The following is a 22,186-nucleotide window of genomic DNA, read 5'->3' on the forward strand; positions in this document are numbered from 1 at the left end:
CCCAGATGGTTGAAAATGAATAATTAAGAGTCATTTTTGATTCAATCTGAGCATCTTGAATGCACCGAACAGCTCAGACAGACCCTAACAATGTGCACAACTCTGAAGATCCTGTGTGAGTTCGGAGGATTTACAGTCCATCTCCAGCTTCCACCAAATGACCAGCAGAGACTCGGCCTCGCGCTGTGCTTCCTCCTCGCCGTGCTGGACAGGGAGGTCAGCGAGATTACTGGACACACAGTCAGCCTCGCGTTGAGCACAAACCTCCTCCGGCCAAACAAAAACCCGCTATCAGAGGATGACACAAAACACCAGCCCGCCGGGCATCTTCCTCCACCTCCTCCTCCTCCTTCAGTTCCTCCACCGCTCTGGAGCAAACGCCTCAGTGAGTCTCACTCCAGCTTGTTTGCGGCCATGTTGGAGGCAAGGTGACAAGAGCAATACAAGAGAAACATTCCTGTAATTTCCAAAAAAGAGCTTACGGTGGAATTATTCTCCAAAGGGGGGGAAAGCTGCCACCTCGCTCTCTTCTGCCTCTCAGTTTACCTAACTTACCCCCAAAAAAAAGAAAGAAGAAGGGGTGGTGGGGGAGGTTTATCCACACAAACACACACACACACACACACAACCCTCCTGAGGAATGGCTGGCGAGCAGAGAAGAAATGCGCCCTGACAATCTCGCCTTCCCTCCGGCGGCCGGATGCCAGAAACGAGCGCTGTTTCTTCTGAGAGATCTTTTACCGAAGATGCCAGGGATTAAGAAAGAAAAGACTGCAGGACACAGCTGTGTCACCTAGCATTAAACAGCCCTAAACTCTCCCGTTATGAGATACTCTGCGCAGAAGAAAAAAAATAAAAATAGGTCAGGCCGGGCAAAATGAGGAGAGAAAGGAAAAAACAGGAGAGAGGTTTTTGATTTCAAGCCCTCACGCCCCTGGACTCTTCTCTTGGTGGTCTTGAAGCTGAACACACATGAACGTACATGCAAATCAGTTAAAGTGGAGATGTAGAGAATAAAACTCTGCACACAGATCTGAATATTATCTCTGAACATAAACAGCTAAAATACATGCAAGTGTGTACAAGCGTCTGAAGTTGTGTTCTGTTTAATATTCTGACACAAACAGGACTCGAGTCAAGGTGGGAGCTAAATGAAATGCTTAAATATTCAAGTTATTTATCACCCGCATCGTGTTCAACATCTGAAAACATGATATTCATGTCTCTGGTCTTTACAGATGAATATTTGTGAATTTTTTTTAACTTTTCTGTCATTTTCAGGTCTGTGGATGAATATTTAGAGCTCACGCCCCGGAGAGAAACTGCCCGTGTTATCGAGGTTGGTTCAAATGTTAAAAAGATTTCAGGTTGTTGTTGTCGGGTCACGGAAGATCAGCGAGCTGAACTTATGATTTAATAAAAAGGGGGAAACAGCGAGAGAAGCAACTTCAGTTTCAAATCTGTGCAGCTCCGTAAAACTTTATTTATTTATGGAGGTCAAAGTGTTTGACAGAGCAAAAAATAAAAACAGAAATGGACAACAAAGAATTGAAATAGATTAAAAAATATAAAATGTTTAGAAAAGAAAAACAAGTTTAAGAACGATTGGACCAATTGAGTAAATTAAAATCTATTCAGCGAATTAAAAATATCAGAGAGGATGATCACAGTGACTGAAGGCGAACTCCCCGCGTGTTTTTGTGGAGGTTCTAGCTACAACTAAGAGTCCGGCTGCTCGGCACATATTGATGTAGCGTACCTGGAAGATCGGTCGATGCCGTTCGGCGATTTAAAAACTAAAACTTAAAATCAATTTCAAGACTTTAAAACACGTGCTCTCTGTTTGGATTTCGGCTGCAGAGCTCTGGACAAGTTGTAGGTTTTTAGGAACTAAAGTAACGACGGCAGCTGAATGATACAGATTTTAGCTCCAAAGCTGCGACTAATGATTATTATCATTACAGATTAATTAGCAGATTATTTCCCTAATTGATTATTCGGCCCGTAAATCAGCAGAAATTAGTGAAAATCGAGATTCCCTACCGCCCGAGTAGTTATTAAATGTCTCGTCTGAAGAGAAGCAGCAAATTCTCAAATATTAATAAAAGTTTTAAAAATCTGAGGTGCACCTGCGACAGATGTGTCCTCACTACATTTTATATTATATGTGGTAAAGAGTTTGAACTTTTGGCATCTGCAGCTTCAACATGACTTTTTTTTTTTTCATCTTTATTGGACAGTTTAGACACTCAGGAAACACGAGGCAAACGGAGCGGCGAGTCATGCCACAAAGCTGCCCAGCAGGAATCGAACCGCCGCGGTTATATATCGGTTTCTCCACCGCGACCGAGCACGCCCTAAAAAAAGAAACCCGGTCGTCATCGGCCATCATTCTTTCGAGAAGCGTCTGCTCTCGCTCCCTGAAACTAAAGTTTCCTGTCGTCTTTGTCATCTCGCTCGGCCCGCTCTGAATAATTCAGCGGGCTGCCTGGTCGAATGCAAACAAACGGAATAAAACATAGATAGTTATGAGGCATAAATATGAACAAACAGCATCTAGAAGCATTAAGGAAACAGAGCGTCGGGGCTTCGGAGCGACACATGAGGACAGTGTGTTTGACTCTCCCCACCCTCCCACATATTTCATTCACCCCCCTAATGATGTGTGGCCTGTCAGAGAGACGCCGCCAAATTACATTCAGGACTACAAAGCCTCTGTCCGAGGTTTTCTCTTTCTGTGCGACACCCTGCAAAACAATAACTGGGATTCAGCAGCTGCAAATTGCACTAAAATTTCCCATTCTCTCTCTGTGAATTATTAATGAGAGCTCAACCAAAAAAGACAAAAAAAAAAAAAAAAAAGAAAGGAGGGGAGAGAGAAATATCTACAGTATGCCCGAGCAGAGGAGAATGCTATAAAGCCGTAATTATGCCAGAGAATGAGAAATGGAACAAAGTTGTTGGAGCCAGAAAAGGCGAGGCAGAAACTGAAACTAAGAGCTGGAAATTTAGAGCTCAGAGGGTGAGAAGAAAAAGTCGTTTTATTACATATGCAAAACAAAAAACAAAAAAATATCGAAACACAATTAAAAAAATGAGGATGAACAACAGGATTTGCATCCGTCTCTGTCAGGTTGTAAAAGTAATATACGTGCGAGGAGGAAGACGAGGTCAAAATGCCAAAATATATACAGGATCTGTTTGGGAATGAAAACCCGACAAGTCCAAATGTTTTTTTTCTGAAATCTGAATAACAGGCTGGTTCTCACAGCAGGAGGCTGAACCCATTTCATCGTACAACAGAGAAATGACTGACAGTCCATGTAGCTTTACGCCACAGATCATTTCTTTTATAAAGATTGTTGTTGTTTTGTTTTTGACAGCCTCTCGTAAAACAAAACACGGCAGCTTCACCTCGCACGTTTCAAGATTAGGAACAATCACAAACAGACAAAACAAACGCAGTCGCTGCAAATGACCCAGAAAAACTCACCTGACGCTCTAGAGGTGATAATCCGGAGATCAGATATCAGTGGAACAAATACCACAGAGTAAACATACTTTAAATTATAAGTACAAAAAGTATTTATGAGTAAAATACACTTTTTAAAGTATCAAACATGTCCTGTTGTGTAATCTGCAACAATGTATTTGTGCAGTATTTCCCTCTTAATTCTCGTGGAAAGTGAAGTACCTCAAAGTAATCAAGTAAAAGCAACATTTAAACTTGATTTTATGTTTTATGAGCCACGCTAACAGAACAAAAATAAACATTTTGTGCAACAGTAGATGACGTAAAGGAGTTTGTTTCGCCTTGTATTGTTTTATTGGACCTCCCGGGTCAGCGAGTTTTGTTCCCTCGTTCTTGTCTGGTAGGCAGGTTCGTCATATGTTCGTGGGTCTTTTGGTTTTAAGGTCGAGATATTTTATAGGTATTTGTTCAGTTCAGGATACATCACTTTGCTAAGTTAAACGTTTCTAACAGAAACACGCTGAATATTTGTTTTTGCTTTTCACTGTTCAGATTTATAAATTCATAAATCATTATGTATTCTTCTCAGTGTGTTGACGTTTGCACGAGTCGCAGACTCTGAAATAATATATATTTATATATTATATAAATATTAAAATAATTTCAGGATTCGTCGCTCAGTGCAACATTAACTTTACGTTGTTTATCTTTGAGCACAAACACACTCGTCCTCACTGCTCTGTTGTCTTTTGGCACATGTTTGAGAAAGTGCCAGCCAGAGTATCACACACACACACACACACACACACACACACGGTTCGACTGAGGGCTTGGCATGGATCCTCTGCTCACAGGAGGCAGTGGCGTCCCTCAGGGATCCATAACCAACCAAATAGCTCTGAGAGAGAGAGAGAGAGAGCAGCTAGCTCGCTCACCCAGCTGGGCCTCAGCACTTTCTCACTGTGTGTGTGTGTGTGTGTGTGTGTGGTGATGGGAAGGAGGATGGAGGACCAGATGACAGACACAGTCGACTCCCAGCATACTGTGGGTGAAATTAGGTCGTTCACCTGATCTGGAGAGAGAGAGAAAAATAATCAAATGAGACAGTATGTGTGGCCAAAAGTATGTGGACACCAAAATATGCCAACAACCCATCAATAATATAATATGACTCTGGAATAATCACATGAACTGATGTTGCCTGACCTCCACAGTCAGAAAAATCAAGTTTAAATGGTTCAAATGAAGAACAGTAATAAACGTGTTTTGGTTGAGCAGCAGGAAACTTTATCCAGACTCGAACGTCAGATTTTCTTCCGTCTGCTTCATGCTCCCGCAGCGAAGGCTCCTTTACAGGGTCGACTAGTTAAACATTAAAAAAAAAAAAAAAGATTTTACCTGACACAGGTAACACCCCCGGTCGGGGGTTAAAGGTCACGATGACGGCGTCTCCGTTAGTGACTCAGGATTTTAGAAACTCTTTTGGTGGTTGGAGCAGCCGGCTGAGACACATTCATGTGTTTCCTGGTGCTGTTGTGCCCTCTACTGGCTGCTGAGTGGAAGTGTGACACGTTGAGTTACAACAGGATTGTTCAGAGTGTGTGTGAGCGTTAGATTTTTCAGTTTGAAGCCTGCTGACACACAAGGTACATGTTAACATTCACCGTGTTTATTCCTCTATCTTCCTTTCAACCTCTAAAAACCTTCTTTTAATTATTTAAACATTTTTAAAGGTTTTTACCTCATAGTAGTAATCCTAAACATTTAACACCACTCTCGAGAGAGAGTTTACGTGCATGAACTTGCTTTTAATTTATGAAAATTTAAGTATATTTGTGGAATATTTTGTTTCTTAATATTTCAGTGATTCTTCGCTGTACCACTCACGAAGGGAAGCTCACGTTCCACAGCTTGAGAATCGATGTGGACAGTTAATTCATCCTGTAACCTTCAATGTTTCCTTTTTTATAAGATTGTGTTTGTCTTTTCAATCCGTGTTCAAGTTCTGGAGACGATTACTTAACTTCTTTTAGACTAGTGGCAAGAAAATACACATCAGATACATTAAATAATGCCTGGATTGCATATTTATGAACAAAACAAGTGATGCAAAATCCTCTGACTCCAACATGTCAGCACAGTGAAACACATTTTAAACCTGGTTTTATAGTGTTCATGGAAATGTGTGCAAATGCATGCATTTTTAATAAGACAACACCTCATCTGCATATTTAAAACAGAAGACTTAACTTGAAATGTTCACCTGTGACGTTTCCCTTTAAAGCCAGACTGTGTGTGTGTGTTTGTGTGTGTGTGTGTTTCGGAGCTCCTGTCACTCCCGTCTCCTCCTCAGAGTTCAAGGTCGCCGTGCGGCTATTTCCAGCTCGTCTTCGCTTTGATCCGTGTCGCAAAATGACAAGGTAACGCAACTCGGGGGGTCAGCTGTGTTACAGGAATGCTTCCACGGATCGGGAAAGAGAAAATCAATCCTGCCTGACAGTGTCTTCAGGATACTCCGACCTGACTGGACGATGACAACTACACACACACACGCACACAGAAGATGGTGTATACACATGCATAGATAAACACTTGAACTCACACTAACATTCACACACGTACACAAACAAACACTTGTAGTGCACACAAACACAAGCCGCGACCAAATATAGCGCATGCACACACTCCAGCTGTCTCTGCGTCTGACACGGACGACCTCTGTCAGCTCCGGGTTTCGCCTGTCGTCTCGTCAAGGTGCATCAGAGAGACAAGGTGTCGGCCAAAAAGTTCATCGACGGCTAACCGCTTCTGAAAAGTTCGGCGCCGCACAAAATGTTTCGAGGGACGAGAGAAAGATGAAGTGGTCACAGACGACCCTTTAACGTCTGTGATGATGGATGTCAAACATGGTGTAAAAAATTAAAATACAGTTTTACCTCCACAAGTTAACACCTCATTTTAGTTCATAACTAATGGATGTATGCGACCTACTGAACCCAAATATCACAAGAAAACTTTAAATTACGTTCCACCACATCCTTGTTCGGCCCTCATCAGGTGGTCGACCACAAACGGAGTTCGACGGCACCATCGACCGCGTGCTGGAGGAATTTGAGGTGGAGCTGGTGTGTCTGGCTGGATTCATGAGGATCCTCACAGGGATGTTTGTCAGGAAATGGATGTGTGGTGTGTGAATACTAACCATGTTCACCATCTGATGGGTCAAAAGAAGGTCGTTCAAGGGCGTGAACGCACAGAAGCAGGCTCTGCAGGCTGGGGTGCGGGTTGCAAGCTGCACAGTCCACTTCGGAGCAGTAAGTATGACATGAGCTGAAATACGTAATGTTATTTATTTAAACTGAACAACTCACATTTGTTTTGTTCTTGGTGCAGGAGATGGTGCCGGTACTGGGCGGCGACACGGAGGAGAGCCTGTCAGAGAGGATCAGAGAGGCCGAGCACCGAGCCTTCCCCGCCGCCATGGAGCTGGTTGCGGCAACGTCGGCCTGGCAGATAACGGACGTGTCACATGGAAGTCGAAGACACACTAACAAAGCAGAAAACACATTTACTGTCACCCTGTAGAGTTTGGTAGATAAAATAACATTTCAACTTCCTGTGTAAAGAAACGACACAATTTGAAACATTCCAATGTTACCTTGTGAAAATTAATGAACGTCTGTATATTGAAAGTGTTATTTCATGATTAAATCTTCCTGGATATGTAGGTAGGTTGGTTCATATGAATGTATGTAGGTATGTTCGTACGAATGTATGTATGTATGTACAAATGTATGTATATTCATATGAATGAATGAATGTATGTTCGAATGAATGTATGCTCATGTTTGTATGTGTGTATGTAGAGAGAGAGACTCAAAATCTGTTAAGCAGGTCGTCCTGCTCCAGGGGTTGGATTGGATCCAAACGAAAGACAGGTGATCAAATATGTGGCCCTGTAGCTCAGTTTGGTAGACCGCCGCTTGTAAGCTGTGAAGTTGTGAGTTGGAATGTTATGAGGTGCAGTCGGTTTTGAAGGCTGCGTCCAAAAGGAAGAGTGTCAACTCAGAGAAAACACATCTCCACCTGTGTGGGCCGATAGCGCAGACTGGTAGAGCGCCGCCTGTAACCTGCCCAAATGCTCAGAGGTCATGGAAGGACTGAGGTCTGAGTTCAATCCCTTAAATCTAAAAGGCTGTATCCAAACGGGTTGGATTGGATCCAAAAGAAAGAGTGGAAGCTAGAGGTGATTATCTGTGTTGACCTTTAGCTCAGTTTGGTAGAGCGCCGCCTGAAAGTAAGCGCTGAAGTCGTGGGTTCGAATCTTACGAGGTGCAGTTCGTTTTGAGGTCTACGTCCAAAAGGAAGAGTGTAAACTCCGAGAAAAAACATCTCCACGTATGTGGGCCGATAGCGCAGATTGGTAGAGCGCCGACTGTAAGCGGTGAAGTCGTGGGTTCGAATCTTACGCGGTGCAGTTCGTTTTGAGGTCTGCGTCCAAAAGGAAGAGTGTAAACTCCGAGAAAAAACATCTCTGCCTGTGTAGACTGATAGCGCAGATTGGTAGAGCGCCGCCTGTAAATGGTGAAGTCGTGGGTTCGAATCTTATGAGGTGCAGTGGCTTTTGAGGGCTGCGTCTGAAAGGAAGAGTGTAAACTGCGAGAAAAAACATTTCTGCCTGTGTGGACAGATAGCTCAGATTGGTAGAGCGCCGCTTGGAGCTTCTGGAGTTGTGGGTTCGAATCTTATGAGGTGCAGTCGGTTTTGAAGGCCAACACCCAAAGTTTAGACTTAAGAGCGCTCACAGTGAAGGTCTGACAGCAAAGGGTATCTGGTGGCGTAGTGGATTCGTTTCCGAACCGAAAGGCGCAAGTGGTGAAAGCGCTGGTTCGAATCCCAGTCGGTACCTGGAGTTGGGTGGCAGTGGAGGGACGGGGAGGGGGGTGGTCCCTCCCCTGTTTCCAGAGAGGTATAAATAGGGGGTTATACTACTCAACAGCACGTCTGGCTGACAGTTTACTGAGGCGGGGGGAGAGGAGGGGGGAGAGGAGGGGGAGAGGAAGAGGCGGGGACAGGAGAGGAGGCGGGGACAGGAAGAGGAAGAGGCGGGGACAGGAAGAGGAACAGGGGGAGAAGAGAAGAGAAGGAGAAAAGAGAAGCAAGAGAAGAGAAGCAAGAGAAGGAGAAAAGAGAAGCAACAGAAGAGACGAGAAGACAAGCAAGAGAAGAGAAGCAAGAGAAGGAGAAAAGAGAAGCAAGAGAAGAGAAGCAAGAGAACGAGAAGAGAAGCAAGAGAACGAGAAGCAACAGAAGAGAAGAGAAGCAAGAGAACGAGAAGAAAAGAGAAGCAACAGAAGAGACGAGAAGAGAAGCAACAGAAGAGACGAGAAGAGAAGCAAGAGAACGAGAAAAGAGAAGCAAGAGAACGAGAAGAGAAGCAAGCGAAGAGAACGAGAAGCAACAGAAGAGACGAGAAGAGAAGCAAGAGAACGAGAAGAGAAGCAAGCGAAGAGAACGAGAAGCAACAGAAGAGACGAGAAGAGAAGCAAGAGAACGAGAAAAGAGAAGAGAAGAGAACGACAAGGCAAGAGAAGAGAAGCAAGAGAACGAGAAGCAACAGAAGAGACGAGAAGAGAACGAGAAAAGAGAAGCAACAGAAGAGAAGCAAGAGAACGAGAAAAGAGAAGCGAAGAGAACGAGAAGAGAAGCAAGAGAACGAGAAAAGAGAAGCGAAGAGAAGAGAAGCAAGAGAACGAGAAGAAAAGAGAAGCAACAGAAGAGACGAGAAGAGAAGCAACAGAACGAGAAAAGAGAAGAGAAGAGAACGACAAGGCAAGAGAAGAGAAGCAAGAGAACGAGAAGCAACAGAAGAGACGAGAAGAGAACGAGAAAAGAGAAGCAACAGAAGAGAAGCAAGAGAACGAGAAAAGAGAAGCGAAGAGAAGCAACAGGAAGAGAAGCAACAGAAGAGAAGCAAGAGAACGAGAAGAGAAGAGAAGCAACAGAACGAGAAAAGAGAAGCGAAGAGAACGAGAAGCAACAGAAGAAACGAGAAGAGAAGCAAGCGAAGAGAACGAGAAGCAACAGAAGAGACGAGAAGAGAAGCAAGAGAAAGAGAAGCGAAGAGAAGCAACAGGAAGAGAAGCAACAGAACGAGAAAAGAGAAGCAACAGAACGCGAAGAGAACGAGAAGAGAGAACGAGAAGAGAAGCAACAGAAGAGACGAGAAGAGAAGCAAGAGAACGAGAAAAGAAGCCAAGAGAACGAGAAGAGAAGCAAGAGAACGAGAAAAGAAGCCAAGAGAACGAGAAGAGAAGCAAGAGAACGAGAAGAGAAGCAAGAGAACGAGAAGAGAAGCAAGAGAACGAGAGGAGAACGAGAAGAGAAGCAACAGAAGACAAGCAAGAGAAGCAACAGTCTCTTCTCTTCTCTTCTCTTCCTTTTCCTCTCCCGTCCCTTCCCCCTCAGTAAACTGTCAGCCAGACGTGCTGTTGAGTAGTATAACCCCCTATTTATAACAGGGGAGGGACCACCCCCCTCCCCGTCCCTCCAGGTACCGACTGGGATTCGAACCAGCGCTTTCACCACTTGCGATGTTTTTTCTCGGAGTTTACACTCTTCCTTTTGGACGTAGACCTCAAAACGAACTGCACCTCGTAAGATTCGAACCCACGACTTCAGCGCTTACTTTCAGGCGGCGCTCTACCAAACTGAGCTAAAGGTCAACACAGATAATCACCTCTAGTTTCCACTCCACACCCCGTTTAGATTTAAGGGATTGAACTCAGACCTCAGTCCTTCCATGACCTCTGAGCTTTTGGGCAGTCCTTTAACATTCTATGAGCTATTGGCTCTTTGAGGTTTAGAGGGTGTTTGTTGGACGTTGCACAGTGAAGCTGTGTCAATTAAAACTGAACATTTTCTTGGTAAAGGCAGAATTTATAGTGGCAGGTGAGTGTAAATTGTCATGTAACTTGTAATATACGTGATAATTTTCTGTTTTGGTACCAGTCAAAGTATATTTAGTCACAGACGACCCTTTAACTTTTTACACCATGTACCGGTTTGACATCCATCATGACGGACGTCACAGTACAGTCCACTCTGTTTTTGTCCTGCTGCTGCAGCAGCACCAGTTTGTCAGCCGGCAGGTGAGCGATGGTCGCCCGCTGGTTGGGAGGCCGCTGCTTTACAACAGCAGGAGATGAAAAGATCGTACAGTGTATGCGCAGGTTCATAACTTCCTGAATCATGCAATACTGTTACAACAATTCTTTTCTTGAATATTTCATTTCTGGTGTCGCAGGGTGAGAAGACACACCTGAAGAATCCCTGCGTGACCTGACCTCCCCCGTTGTGCCATCAGGTAAAAGGTTCTGTAAAGAGAGAGCAACAATGTTTTGAAGTGTTTTGAGTGTCGCACCAGCCACCGGCGTCTTCATCAATAACCGTATCTGCTCTCCATCCCTCAGAGGTTGTAATATCTGCTGTTTCTGTGGCCAAACAATGCCTGTAAGCGCTGGCAACCATTACATTCCCTCCCAGGTCATTGAGCATTCCCTGCCAGCTAATTACAACAGGGCCTGTAGTTGTCTGCACCCCTGCCTCCCCCACCTTTCCTCCCTCCCTCCCTCCCTCCCTCTCCTGTCTGGAAACACAGGCAGGGGCAGGGGTTGCGAGGGGGGACATATTTCTGACAAATGTGCCATCTCCATAATTAGCTCAGAAGCAACATATGAAACATTAAACACGCCGGGCGCTGACGACAATCAAAACATTTCATTTGTTGTCAATTATTCATTACTTTGAAGGTTCTGAAGGGGTCGTTAATATGGAAATAAGCTTGCGATGCTAACAAGGTTGTAGTATCTGATTCCAGATCATCTTTTTTTTTTTCTTTTAGGCTAACATTGTCTTTTCTGTCCCTCTATTGTGATTTCTTCTCTTATTCATGAAGCCAGCTCTTCAAACAAAGCCGTCTCGCGGACTTAAAAACAAGCCGCTTTCACTCACTTTATTAAAGGAAACTGTATTTGATGAAATTCTTTGATAGCTTCAAGTTCAGCTCGGCCCCAAATGAAGTTAAACCACCCAAAACTAATCTAGTAAATGTTTTTTTTTTTCTTCTCTTTGCACCTGCCTTTATTAATGTGTAATTCCCCTTGGTGGCTGTCATAGCAGACCTGCCAAGAGAGAGCGGCCACTAAAGTTCCCCTGTCTGTAGCTTTTCACGGTTTAGTTCCCCTACAATTAATTAACGGGATGAAAAGTCCCACGCAGCACCTCGCCACCGCGGCTACCTTTGCCAGCTGTCAAATTGGAGAGACGTGGACTGGAAAAATAAGCCCGAGGCTGGGGCTATTTAAGGTAATTAGTTTTGATGCATGCAGCTCTCAATCCCTATTACCTGTCGACTGCTGCCACCAACCGCCACCGACTGCCCGGGGCTCCGCTCAGTTAGGGAGTTCAGCCTAACATGTCTGAATCAGACTGGTGATGTTGTACATGCCCTCTGAGCGAGCACTGCTCTGTTGTTGCCGAGTAGTTCTGGAGATGATTTCAGCTGTGGTCTTCTAAAAATTTGCCTCTTTCTTCCACCTCTGATTTTGCACGATGGCCTGTGCACTGTTGATTTTGCTTAACTCTTTACGTTTTCACTTAAATTTCAGATGGTCATCGTTGTGAAATGTAGCCACCAATCCCCTCGCCACCGAGACCTCTTCTCCCTGCGCTCATGTAGTTGGTAAGTTTGTCCTCGCCCACGTGAAACGTGAAGTACAGGGGTAAACAGGCTTCAGGTACCAGCCACGAGCGGGATTCAACCCAGGCACTTCACCTCCTCTTTGTGCCCTGCGGTTGTAAAACAGTCCTCAAAATTAACCAGCTGACTCAGGAAGAGTTTCTCTCAGAGCTTTCAGCCTTTCCCCTTACTTTACAACAGGAGTTTTTAGAGACAGGTGAGCGCAGTCACTCAGTCTTAACAGTCTTAATTACCCAGAATTTAGTCCTAACCTAAAAATAGTCGAGACAGTTCTTTGAATCTAGACATCTAAGTCTTGACAGATCTAGTCAGAGTCTGGCCCCAGGCTTGAACTATTTCAAGTAGGATGTTTTAATACGTTTAATATCTGTTCAGAAGTGCCAGTTGTGTTTTTCTCCATCAAACTCGTGCTGATTTACGCTCTCTCTTTATTCCTTTTTGATGCAAACGGTCCCGTTTTCCTCAGCGGGGACACAGATTCTTTGTATTTCTGTCCTCAGACACTGTACGCGTGCAAGCAGCGAGCCCACGGTCATCATTAAGACAGTAAATCTGCATATTCCCCAACAGTACAGTCACTTTAAACTTAAGTTGCCCAAGGAAAGACAATACCCAGCCTCTCTCTTCAATTATTTATTCTCACATCACCCCAAAAAGATGACAAATGCTAATTCTGGTCCATTCCCCAGCTGGGCATCCAAGTGCTCATTAGTTTTAAAGAAGGTTAATCCATTTAGGTTTTGCATATTGATATGCCAATTATGTCTAATCGTGGAATAGGCATCCGTCAAGGTAATAGTGCATAAACACATGCAAGAACATTAGGGAGAAGTCAACGTTATAATAAAGTAGGTGTTAATTGGTGAAGGGAGGACTGTCGGCTAACTCATGTGTGTAATGTACAGCCGGGTGAGAGGGGGGAGGAGAAAAAAGGGGAGGGAGGGTTTCATCAGATTCTTTTCTCCCCCGAAACATGTCATTTGCAAACCTCATGCTGTGAGCTCTCTGGGTGTCGCGCCCAAACGCTCGACTGAAGAGGAAGGTCACAGGGGCGAGGGGATTGTAGGAGGGTGGTGGAGAGAAAATGTTTACTTAATCTGTGACAGAGTCAGACATCTACGTGTCTAACTATTGTTTCAAAGCAGTGTGTATGTTTTTTATCGGTGTATCATAATTTCCATTGTTTTTGTTACCTTAGAATCAACAGAGGAAGCGGGACGTCTTCCACGGTGTCCGGCTTGTTTCTATACCACCCCAGAACGGTATGCTCTTTGTAGTTTTCCACAAGTTTCATTGCTAAGGTTTTCCTACATGTATATATATTGGTGTAATCTGCAAAGTCACCACTAAATGTCACTAAATCCCCCCCCCACACACACACACACACTGGAGCTTTAAAATGTTTCGTTTCGTTTCGTTTCGTTTCGTGCAGACAGGATCCGGCGAGGTGTTTCTGTTTGTTTGAGTCTGGGTCGTCTGTTTAGGCTCCGGTGGTCCACGCTGCAGAGGTGTCAGGAAAAAAACGTTCCGCCGTGCAGGGGCAGAAGTTGAGCCAGATCTAACTTTTGGAAAAACGAAGCCCGACATCACGCTCCGGCCGCCAATCAGACACTGAGTGAGTGATCTGTCAGCCTGAAATGTCTCTCACATTAACACTTACTCTAACTCACTCTCTCTCACACTAACACTTACTCTAACTCACTCACTCTCTCTCTCTCACACTAACACTTACTCTAACTCACTCTCTCTCACGCTAACACTTACTCTAACTCACACTCTCTCTCTCACACCAACACTTACTCTAACTCACTCTCTCACACTAACACTTACTCTAACTCTCTCTCTCACACTAACACTTACTCTAACTCACTCTCTCACACTAACACTTACTCTAACTCACTCTCTCTCACACTAACACTTACTCTAACTCACTCTCTCTCACGCTAACACTTACTCTAACTCACTCTCTCTCACGCTAACACTTACTCTAACTCACTCTCTCTCACACTAACACTTACTCTAACTCACTCTCTCTCACACTAACACTTACTCTAACTCACTCTCTCTCACACTAACACTTACTCTAACTCACTCTCTCTCACTCACACTTACTCTAACTCACACTAGCACTCTAACTCTCTCTCTCTCTCACTAACACTTACTCTAACTCTCTCTCTCACGCTAACACTTACTCTAACTCACTCTCTCACGCTAACACTTACTCTAACTCTCTCTCTCTCACACTAACACTTACTCTAACACTCTCACTCTCTCACGCTAACATTTACTCTAACTCTCTCACACTAACACTTACTCTAACTCACTCACTCACTCTCTCTCTCACACACTAACACTTACTCTAACTCACTCACTCTCTCTCTCTCAAAAACAATAGTAGTAATAACACAACATATTTTACCGATTGTCTTACAGCTACTTTAATGATTTGCTGAATTTAATTAATTTTGATAGATTTGTTTTCATTTTATTTTGTATCAGGATTAATATTACAATTACATTATAAGTTCTGAGAATTTGAAACATTATTTTTAAATTTATATAAAAAGTTTGAATTGGATCTGATTTGATCTGATTTTCTGTTGAACAAATAAAAAAAAAGAGACGTCCATGTCTGGACACTAACTGGTGGAGTAAAACTTTTTTTAATTTTCAGCCAATGTTTGTTAAATATCTTTGATACACATAAAAACATGATTGTTTACCTACACTACAGTTCAGTACTTCAGTCAGAGCGGATATTTTCAGAGTAAACCTTCACTGTTCTCTTCATTCACTGGCAGCGAGAGCTGATCCCAACGTTTCTATGAAGTGATGGACGTCGCTGAAGGAGTTGTAGAGCGGCACCGGAGCAACTCGCAGCACACTGGGCTCCCTCATGTCACACTGAACGACACGAAATCAGAGTTAAAGTCAAAAATCTGCTTTCCTTCTTTGTCTTTTAATTTTGTTGGTTTGATGTTGCCAAATTTTAATGCCCAATCCAGATTCTTGCACTAAACTTAACATCTACTCACAGCAACGCCCCTCTTCTCCAGCTCCTGGAAGACCTTTCCGACGTGGACGGAGAAGGAGAGTGACAGCTGACAGCCTCTCTGCTGAGGGTCAGAGGGCGTGATGATGCGGACGTGAGGTTTGTCAGGCTGGGCCGGGTCCTCGGTGTAGTAATGCCGGATCAGGTACTCCAGGTAACCGGTCAACAGGACGGACTTCCTGCGCAGCGCCTGCATGCTGGTCATGTTAAACACCTAAAAAAAAAAAAAAAAGAATTGTATAATATTTCTTAGTGGGTTGAATAAAAAGCTAAACAAACCATATTGAATTACCTGAAAAATGCATTGACAGTACTTTAGAATTGTACTCAATAAAGAAATAAAAGACATTATTGAATTATCAGTGTTTGTTTTTTTTAAGAATTTTACACAAATATTTCAATAAAGATGAAATTAAATGAAAAAACTTGACGATGACTAAAACCAGGTGTCGTGAATACTTTTCAAATCAAAAAAACAGTATCAAAGTTACATAATGTTGGTTTAATTGTTGCAAACAGTGCACTGCAGTACCTCGAGACTGGCCTGCAAGGGGCAGACCAGCAGGACGGGCTGGTTCGACAGTCTGAAGCCGCTCACGCCGGGCTGCAGCTCCAACTCTGAAAAGAGTTCGAGACGTTGAAACTATTACGACTGTATATGCATATGAAGATTTGACCTACAGACAAAGGTGTAATATCCAGTGAGACCACGAGATGGCAGCAAACATCAGCTTTAAACTCAGCACTGACCGTTTGTCATCTGGAAGCGAGTCTTCAGGTCGTGTCCCCACCATCCCACCAGCCTGCAGCAGATCACATGATGTTATAATCTCTCATATAAACTGCAATAAGTCAACATGTGAGTCACTCACGCAGGTCTGATGGTGCCTTTATGCTTCTCGTGGATGAACGCTCCGGCTATTCCACCAACACCTGAATTCAAATACTGTGAGAAGACAGGCCGTCATGACTACACGTGTGACCCGGTGTGTGTTTGACACGAGAAAGCAGGTGCAGTCAGCTGACCTTGTAGGAGCACCAGCAGGCGAAGTCGACTCCCCAGTCGTGCAGCTTCAACTCGGCGTTTCCGGCGGCGTGGGCGCAATCAAATCCCACATAACAGCCCTGTGAGAAGAAGGACGTGATTATGAGTTGTAGTGATGTCATCTGCTTAATTACTGTCACAACTACTACTCCAAGTGTTGATTGACAAAGGAAAACTGTGTGTTTAGATGTAAATGAAACACGTTGGCTGATTTCTGCTAATAAAGTCGAACGTTACCTTCCTCTGGCCGGCCTCAGAGATGGCAGCCATGTTGAACAGCTGACCGGTGTAATACTGAACGCCGCTGAGCATCACCACGGCGATGGAGTCGCCCTCCTTCTCGATCGCCTGCAGGATGTCCTCGGTCCTCAGAGTCTCTTCTCCCTGTACAGAGAAAGAGAATCAAACTGAAGAACATCTCAGAAATGGAATAAACCATGAGCAGGTGATAAAGTGTGCGGCTGCAGTACCGGTCTGGGTGACAGCTGCAGCATGCTCTTCTGAGGGTCGAACCCTCGCAGTCGGATCTGAGACTCTACAGCGTACTGAGGACAGGCGGAGGCGTTAGAGACACGAGACAGGTCGTAACATTCATGCAGACTGACACTGGCTGTTTCTTTCTTCGTCATGTTAATTCTCTAATTCAGTAAAACTTTGATTTGATTTTTGCTTTCAGTCCATTACACCTAATTTATGACATTTTTAATCAAACCCTCACTGCTCTGCCTTTGAGGAACAGAAGTCATAATGTTGCAGCGAATCGAGGAAAACTTTCACTGAAAGCTGATTACTGACATAAAGATAAATTCTGTGTTTACAAGTTTTATAAAAAATGTATGTGTAAATATGCAAATTAGGCTTCATCTCATTAAACGTGCTGATTTATCATGAACACGGGTTCAGAATTCTTCTTTCATCTTGTTGCTATGGTCAAAGGTTTTATCGGAAACTCCTGGTTGGATTTTAAAACTGTTGAATTACAACAAACTGAGCTCTGAGCTGGAGTCAACGTGCAGCAGTAGAACAAACGTGTAATAAAAAGGAGAATTTATGGCTCCATTCAAGAACAAAACACACACACAAAAAAGGGTTTTATAGTACAGTGGTGTTTTAGCGACCATGATCCGGGTACGTTCACTCACGTGGTCTGACGGGAAGGCCTTGTCCTCCAGAAGGATTTTGTGCCGAGCTGCCGTCGGTTTGTAGAAGGAAAGCTGCAGCACGACGACATGAAGTCGATTAAATATCTGCATCATTCATTTTAACTGAGATCTTGAAAAATTCTTTATATTTCAAAATGTGTTTCAGTTTTTCTATCAAAGATATTAAAGAGTTCTTCAACCACTGTGAGTCCCATTATCTGAATGACTCTTACCATCAGAAGGTGTAGATTCACGGTCAGGCCGTTCATTACTGCGACCTCCTCAGCTTTGGCTCCTGTACGAAACAAAAACAACAACTTCTCGTTTCATACGTCAGTGGTGTGTAAAGTTGGTCTTGAACAAAAATGAGGAACACATGCAAAAGGAGCGACAGTGTGTGTAATACTCATTTTAACCACAAGAGGGTGACGTGCACCAGTGATGTGAACAGGACTGAACACGTTCAGGTGAGTTTTAACGCAGATTTAAATACAAAGACGTGAAAGTAATGTTACATGATATTAACCTTGTGTTTAAAGTGCATGGAGAAATTAAATTAAATATATAATACTTCAACTGTCAGAGCTTCCATAAAAAAGGTAAACTGATCAGAAATCAATAAAGAATTGTACCGATAAGCAAAATAAACATGACAAAAGTGTTGGTATGAATACAATCTGACCCCTGGTTATTAAAAAAATGGTTGTAATGGTGAATTTTCAGGCGTTCGCAGACAAAATAAACGACCGAAACCTAAAAATAATTAAGAAATCAGAGTATAATGAAAATAAGTGTTGACGAATACCATCAGGGTTCATAAACTAAGAGATATTAATCTAATAATCATCATTTGAGACACGAATGACGCCAGAATTTAACTGAAGATCTGCACACTATAATCTGTACACTGCAGCTTTCTACTATTACTATTACTACCACCACCTACTGCAGTGTGTGTGACTGCGTATTTGTTTAAAGACCCTCCGTGTGAACTCTGGACTGTACATGAAGTGCAGTGACCTGAACAAGCAGAGAAAGAAAAGAACGAATCATCAAATAGTTCAAATGTTTTGTATTCAGCTCTGTTTGACTGACGCCCAACATCCTACACATTACATCATTTAGAAAGTGGATTTATAACTGCTGATTATTATTATACTGTGTGCACAGCTCCTTCCTCCTTTTACTGTTTTTGTTCCTTCAGTGTCACGTCTGTGTTTTGTGTTTAAAAAAAAAGAGTCACATCCTGGTTGAATAAAGGTCCAAACCCTCCTAATCCCAGCTACATTAGGAGGCCACATCCAGGCCAGAACCAGCTCCTGTTTGTATCTGTGGTTTAATTAATGAAACGCGTCTCTTACCAACAACTTTAGCCATGAGTTCCTCCAGGTTGTTTTCAGCCCACGCCCAAGGTCGAGAGCCTTCTGTGTGACCATGAACGCCCCTGTGAAGAAGTTTATTTCACACACTGTGAAGTGAACATTTGTATCTTATGTTTGTCCTTTAACAAAAGGATCATGTGCACGTGTCAACATACATTTTGGCCCACTTCTCCAGCTCCTCTTCCACATACTTCCTCGCCGTTTTGGGCTGAAGCCCCAGCGAGTTTCCCACGAAGTAGATGCATTCTTTGGTGCCGTCGACCAGCGAAAGATCAGCTACAAAAACAGAGAAGAACTAATGTGAACTGCTTTCATATGATTAAAAGACTGAGCTGTTCACGACGTTGATATCTTTGCTGCATTTTTTTACTCACATGGAGGCATGTCTGCAATTTTGGGCACCAGGAATTTCTCCCTGAGATGTCTCAGTTCGTCATGTTTGTCGAGGTACGCAGCCACTTCCGCGGAGGTCGGACTGCAGCCCAGCGAAGCTGAAACTCGCCTTAAAGTTTCTGCTGGATTTGAGCCATCAAATGGATCCATCGCTGCGAGACTGGGAGGCTGCCGGCCTGCGGAGAGGACGAGACACGCCACTTTTTTTAAAGCTTAATGCTTCTCACTGCAGAAATGCTTTTCATTTATCTGCTTCTTTGTTTTGTCTCTCAACAGTTTCTGGCCTGAATCGATTTTTATTCTGACTGAATTAAAAAACAAATGCTGTAACAATATTTAGGGATGGAAATCAAGAACTGTCTCATGCCCCCAGCTGAAAGTTATGAAAGTGAATTTTAATCTGCTGTGACTCAGGTTACACATGGAGCATGGTGTCATTTTTGGTAAATAAACATCCTTCTGCTTTATCTGAACAAAGTTCCTCGTGTCTGCCTCCTACTGCTCTCTCAGGTCAGGTATTCCCCCACACCGGTGGTCTGATTTTATATAAGCGTTGCTCACAATAGTCCAATAACAATCGACTGAAACGCTTTGTTTACGTTGCTCTCAAAGTCAGTTGTCATTGCAGTGAAACCTGAAACCTGCAAATGCTCTTTAACCTCTTGTCATACAGCCTAATGTTAAACACTGATTAAACAAGCAAGCCTATATAGATAAAACTCTTTACAGACCTGCTGTGACTCTGTCTGCAATGTCAAGATGTACCTCAGGATGTGTTTTATCTGCAGCAAATAAGACGTAAACCTGTGCGTGCAAACCGGAGCGTCCAAACTACATTTTCAAGGATATTCGTAGTTACATCAATCTATCTTATCGTTCAGTGTATTTAGATGAAACATGAATTTGTGTACAGGACACTGTTATGGAGTTTTCTATCCTTAGGTTACACGAGGTCATGTGTAGGTCTTGAGGTTCTCGGCAGTGTTAGTTGTTTGGCTTTGGCTTCTGATGAACTTTGAGAGTGTCTCTAATTCTCCTTGATCAAGCGTCAATAAATAATACAGCATAAGACATCAGAGGCTCCTGAACATTTTCTTTCTTCCTGACCTCACCACTGACCTTTGACTTCAGCAATTTCTCCACAACAGACATTACGTTCTTTAACTTTCAAAGTTCAGTTTCAAGTTTTGACATGTCTTCCTGGCTGTGAAGCTTTGTCAGTACAACGCTGTCTTCTATGTAACCACTGATCAGGAACATGCAGATACACACTATCCCAGCTTTGTTTGTGTTTTGCATTATTGGTTCAAGGTAAATTTAGTCGTTTTTAATTGATTTATTGATGAGTTTAACTGTTATTTGTGTATGGTTGCAACATAGGTTCATGTTAAATAATGTAAAAGAGTTTATACTGTGAATTTGGCAAGAATAAAACTTTAAGATCCTGATCATTCATTCTGTCATTAAGTGAAACCTGAAAGTTGAAACTCACGGTTTGGAGAGGAGCGTCGTCTCTGCAGACAGCACACAGACTGGATGATTCTTGTGTTCTGCAAATGCTCTTTAACCTCTTGTCATACAGCCTAATGTTAATCATTGATTAAACAAGCAAGCTTTTGTAGGTTAAACCAGAGCTCAAACATGTTTAACTATTTACAGAACTGACTGTTGAACAACAGAAAGGCAACACTGAGTTCCCTAATTTTTACTTTCACTTTGAATACGCAAACGTACAGTGTGACGTTGAACACACTGTGAAAAAAATAAAAAAAAAAACACATACCATAGCATGTGACCCAAAACAATGAGTCTATCTTCAGCCACAAGAGCATGATTGATGGGTCATAAGGTATAATATTATACAAATAATAAATTATATATGATTTTTTTCTAATATAAATTTAATTTATCATTAAATTAAATAATTCATTATATATATATATATTAATATTATTATTATATATATATATATATATAATATATAATATTAACACATACCTTAACATGTAATCCAAAACAATCTTCAGCCACAAGAAAATAATAACTATTTATAATTAATTATTTATTTTTTTATATTTAAAAATGTATTTTAAATAAATGTATTGCTTAAAATATTAATAATAGTTATTATCAATAATAATAATAATAATAATAATAATAATAATAATAATAATAATAATAAGTGACAACAAATTATAATTTATGATTTGTTTATTCCGCCAACACAAATAGTCCCACAGCGCCGCTGCACCGTTGCCAGGCAACATGTCAATATCTTTGCTTATAACGGCAAGTAGCTTGCTAGCTTTGCGTTTTTTAAATTTCATTTTTTGATACTTTAAGTTCTCTGTAAATGTTATTTTGTTATTTTGTGGATTTTTATACATATTCACCTTGGCGGTGAAAAAGTTCGCTACAGTTTAAAACGGAAATAACGGTTAACGACCGTTAATTTAACGAATTTAAAAACACCGGTGAAGCGGAGTGATACGTGTAGTTAAACGGTCCGCAGTGCCGTTAGAATATGTCTATGGTTAGAACTCTCTGGAACGCCTCTCGTCCAATCAGATTACTCGGAACTAGCTGACAAAATGGCGGACATAATTAACACAGTTAACGGAACATTGTGTAACAGCCAAACATCAACCAAAGGTCAACAACACAAAACACAGCAGCAGCTAATATTACTCACGAGTCCAACAGCAGTCAGCCCAGCTCGGCGTCTGTCTTCCATCATTTTATTTCACCGAGCTCTCGCCATCGGCTAAGTCCGAGATAACCGCGCTCCGGCTCGGGCTCTGCCTCCCTGGTGAAAACACCTGTGGTTTAAACACTTAACACGCCCCCCTACGCGCTGAGCTCACACCGGTGTTTCGGTTTAAAGAGCGACCGTGTTAACCGGCGTCCGTTAGCCTAGTTGTAGCAGTTAAGACAGCTGT

At 42.7% G+C, this 22,186-nt stretch overlaps 1 protein-coding gene and 2 long non-coding RNA genes across 14 annotated transcripts in view; 2 read left to right on the forward strand and 1 right to left on the reverse strand.

Moving 5' to 3' along the window:
* Positions 1 to 8,502, forward strand: part of LOC113748304 (uncharacterized) — a 62,609-nt gene extending 54,107 nt beyond the window's left edge. For all 7 annotated transcript variants that reach the window (XR_003464251.1, XR_003464252.1, XR_003464247.1 and 4 more), the window contains exons 4-6: positions 1,282 to 1,339; positions 5,826 to 6,786; positions 6,866 to 8,502. This is a non-coding gene — a long non-coding RNA (uncharacterized LOC113748304). The remainder of the gene's footprint in view (positions 1 to 1,281; positions 1,340 to 5,825; positions 6,787 to 6,865) is intronic.
* Positions 8,503 to 9,857: 1,355 nt separating this feature from the next.
* LOC109142632 (uncharacterized) lies at positions 9,858 to 15,146 on the forward strand. Of its 3 annotated transcripts, XR_003464292.1 has the most exons (6): positions 9,858 to 10,694; positions 10,779 to 10,838; positions 12,142 to 12,215; positions 13,432 to 13,495; positions 13,666 to 13,848; positions 15,035 to 15,146. It is a non-coding gene; the product is annotated as an uncharacterized LOC109142632 (long non-coding RNA). The 3 variants fall into 3 exon arrangements; XR_003464291.1 differs by having other exon boundaries at positions 9,858 to 10,838; XR_002043029.2 differs by having other exon boundaries at positions 9,858 to 10,838; positions 13,718 to 13,848.
* Positions 14,878 to 22,186, reverse strand: kynu (kynureninase). 4 transcript variants are annotated; one of them, XM_027291840.1, is made up of 15 exons: positions 21,940 to 22,081; positions 20,740 to 20,830; positions 19,229 to 19,423; positions 19,010 to 19,130; positions 18,834 to 18,916; positions 17,706 to 17,767; positions 17,473 to 17,544; positions 16,801 to 16,875; positions 16,568 to 16,714; positions 16,312 to 16,410; positions 16,158 to 16,231; positions 16,036 to 16,088; positions 15,818 to 15,903; positions 15,269 to 15,499; positions 14,878 to 15,137 (listed from the first exon to the last, which is right to left on the reverse strand). In XM_027291840.1, exons 3-15 carry the CDS (start codon positions 19,395 to 19,397, stop codon positions 15,021 to 15,023), a joined length of 1,389 nt encoding a protein of 462 aa, XP_027147641.1. In that variant the 5' UTR covers positions 19,398 to 19,423; positions 20,740 to 20,830; positions 21,940 to 22,081; the 3' UTR covers positions 14,878 to 15,020. The 4 variants fall into 4 exon arrangements, with proteins under 4 accessions (XP_027147641.1, XP_027147639.1, XP_027147640.1 ...); XM_027291838.1 differs by lacking the exon at positions 20,740 to 20,830; XM_027291839.1 differs by lacking the exon at positions 21,940 to 22,081 and having other exon boundaries at positions 20,740 to 20,952.

The sequence above is a fragment of the Larimichthys crocea genome, chromosome XIX (genome assembly GCF_000972845.2).
Source record: "Larimichthys crocea isolate SSNF chromosome XIX, L_crocea_2.0, whole genome shotgun sequence".
In the NCBI taxonomy this organism is placed as follows: Eukaryota; Metazoa; Chordata; class Actinopteri; family Sciaenidae; genus Larimichthys; species Larimichthys crocea.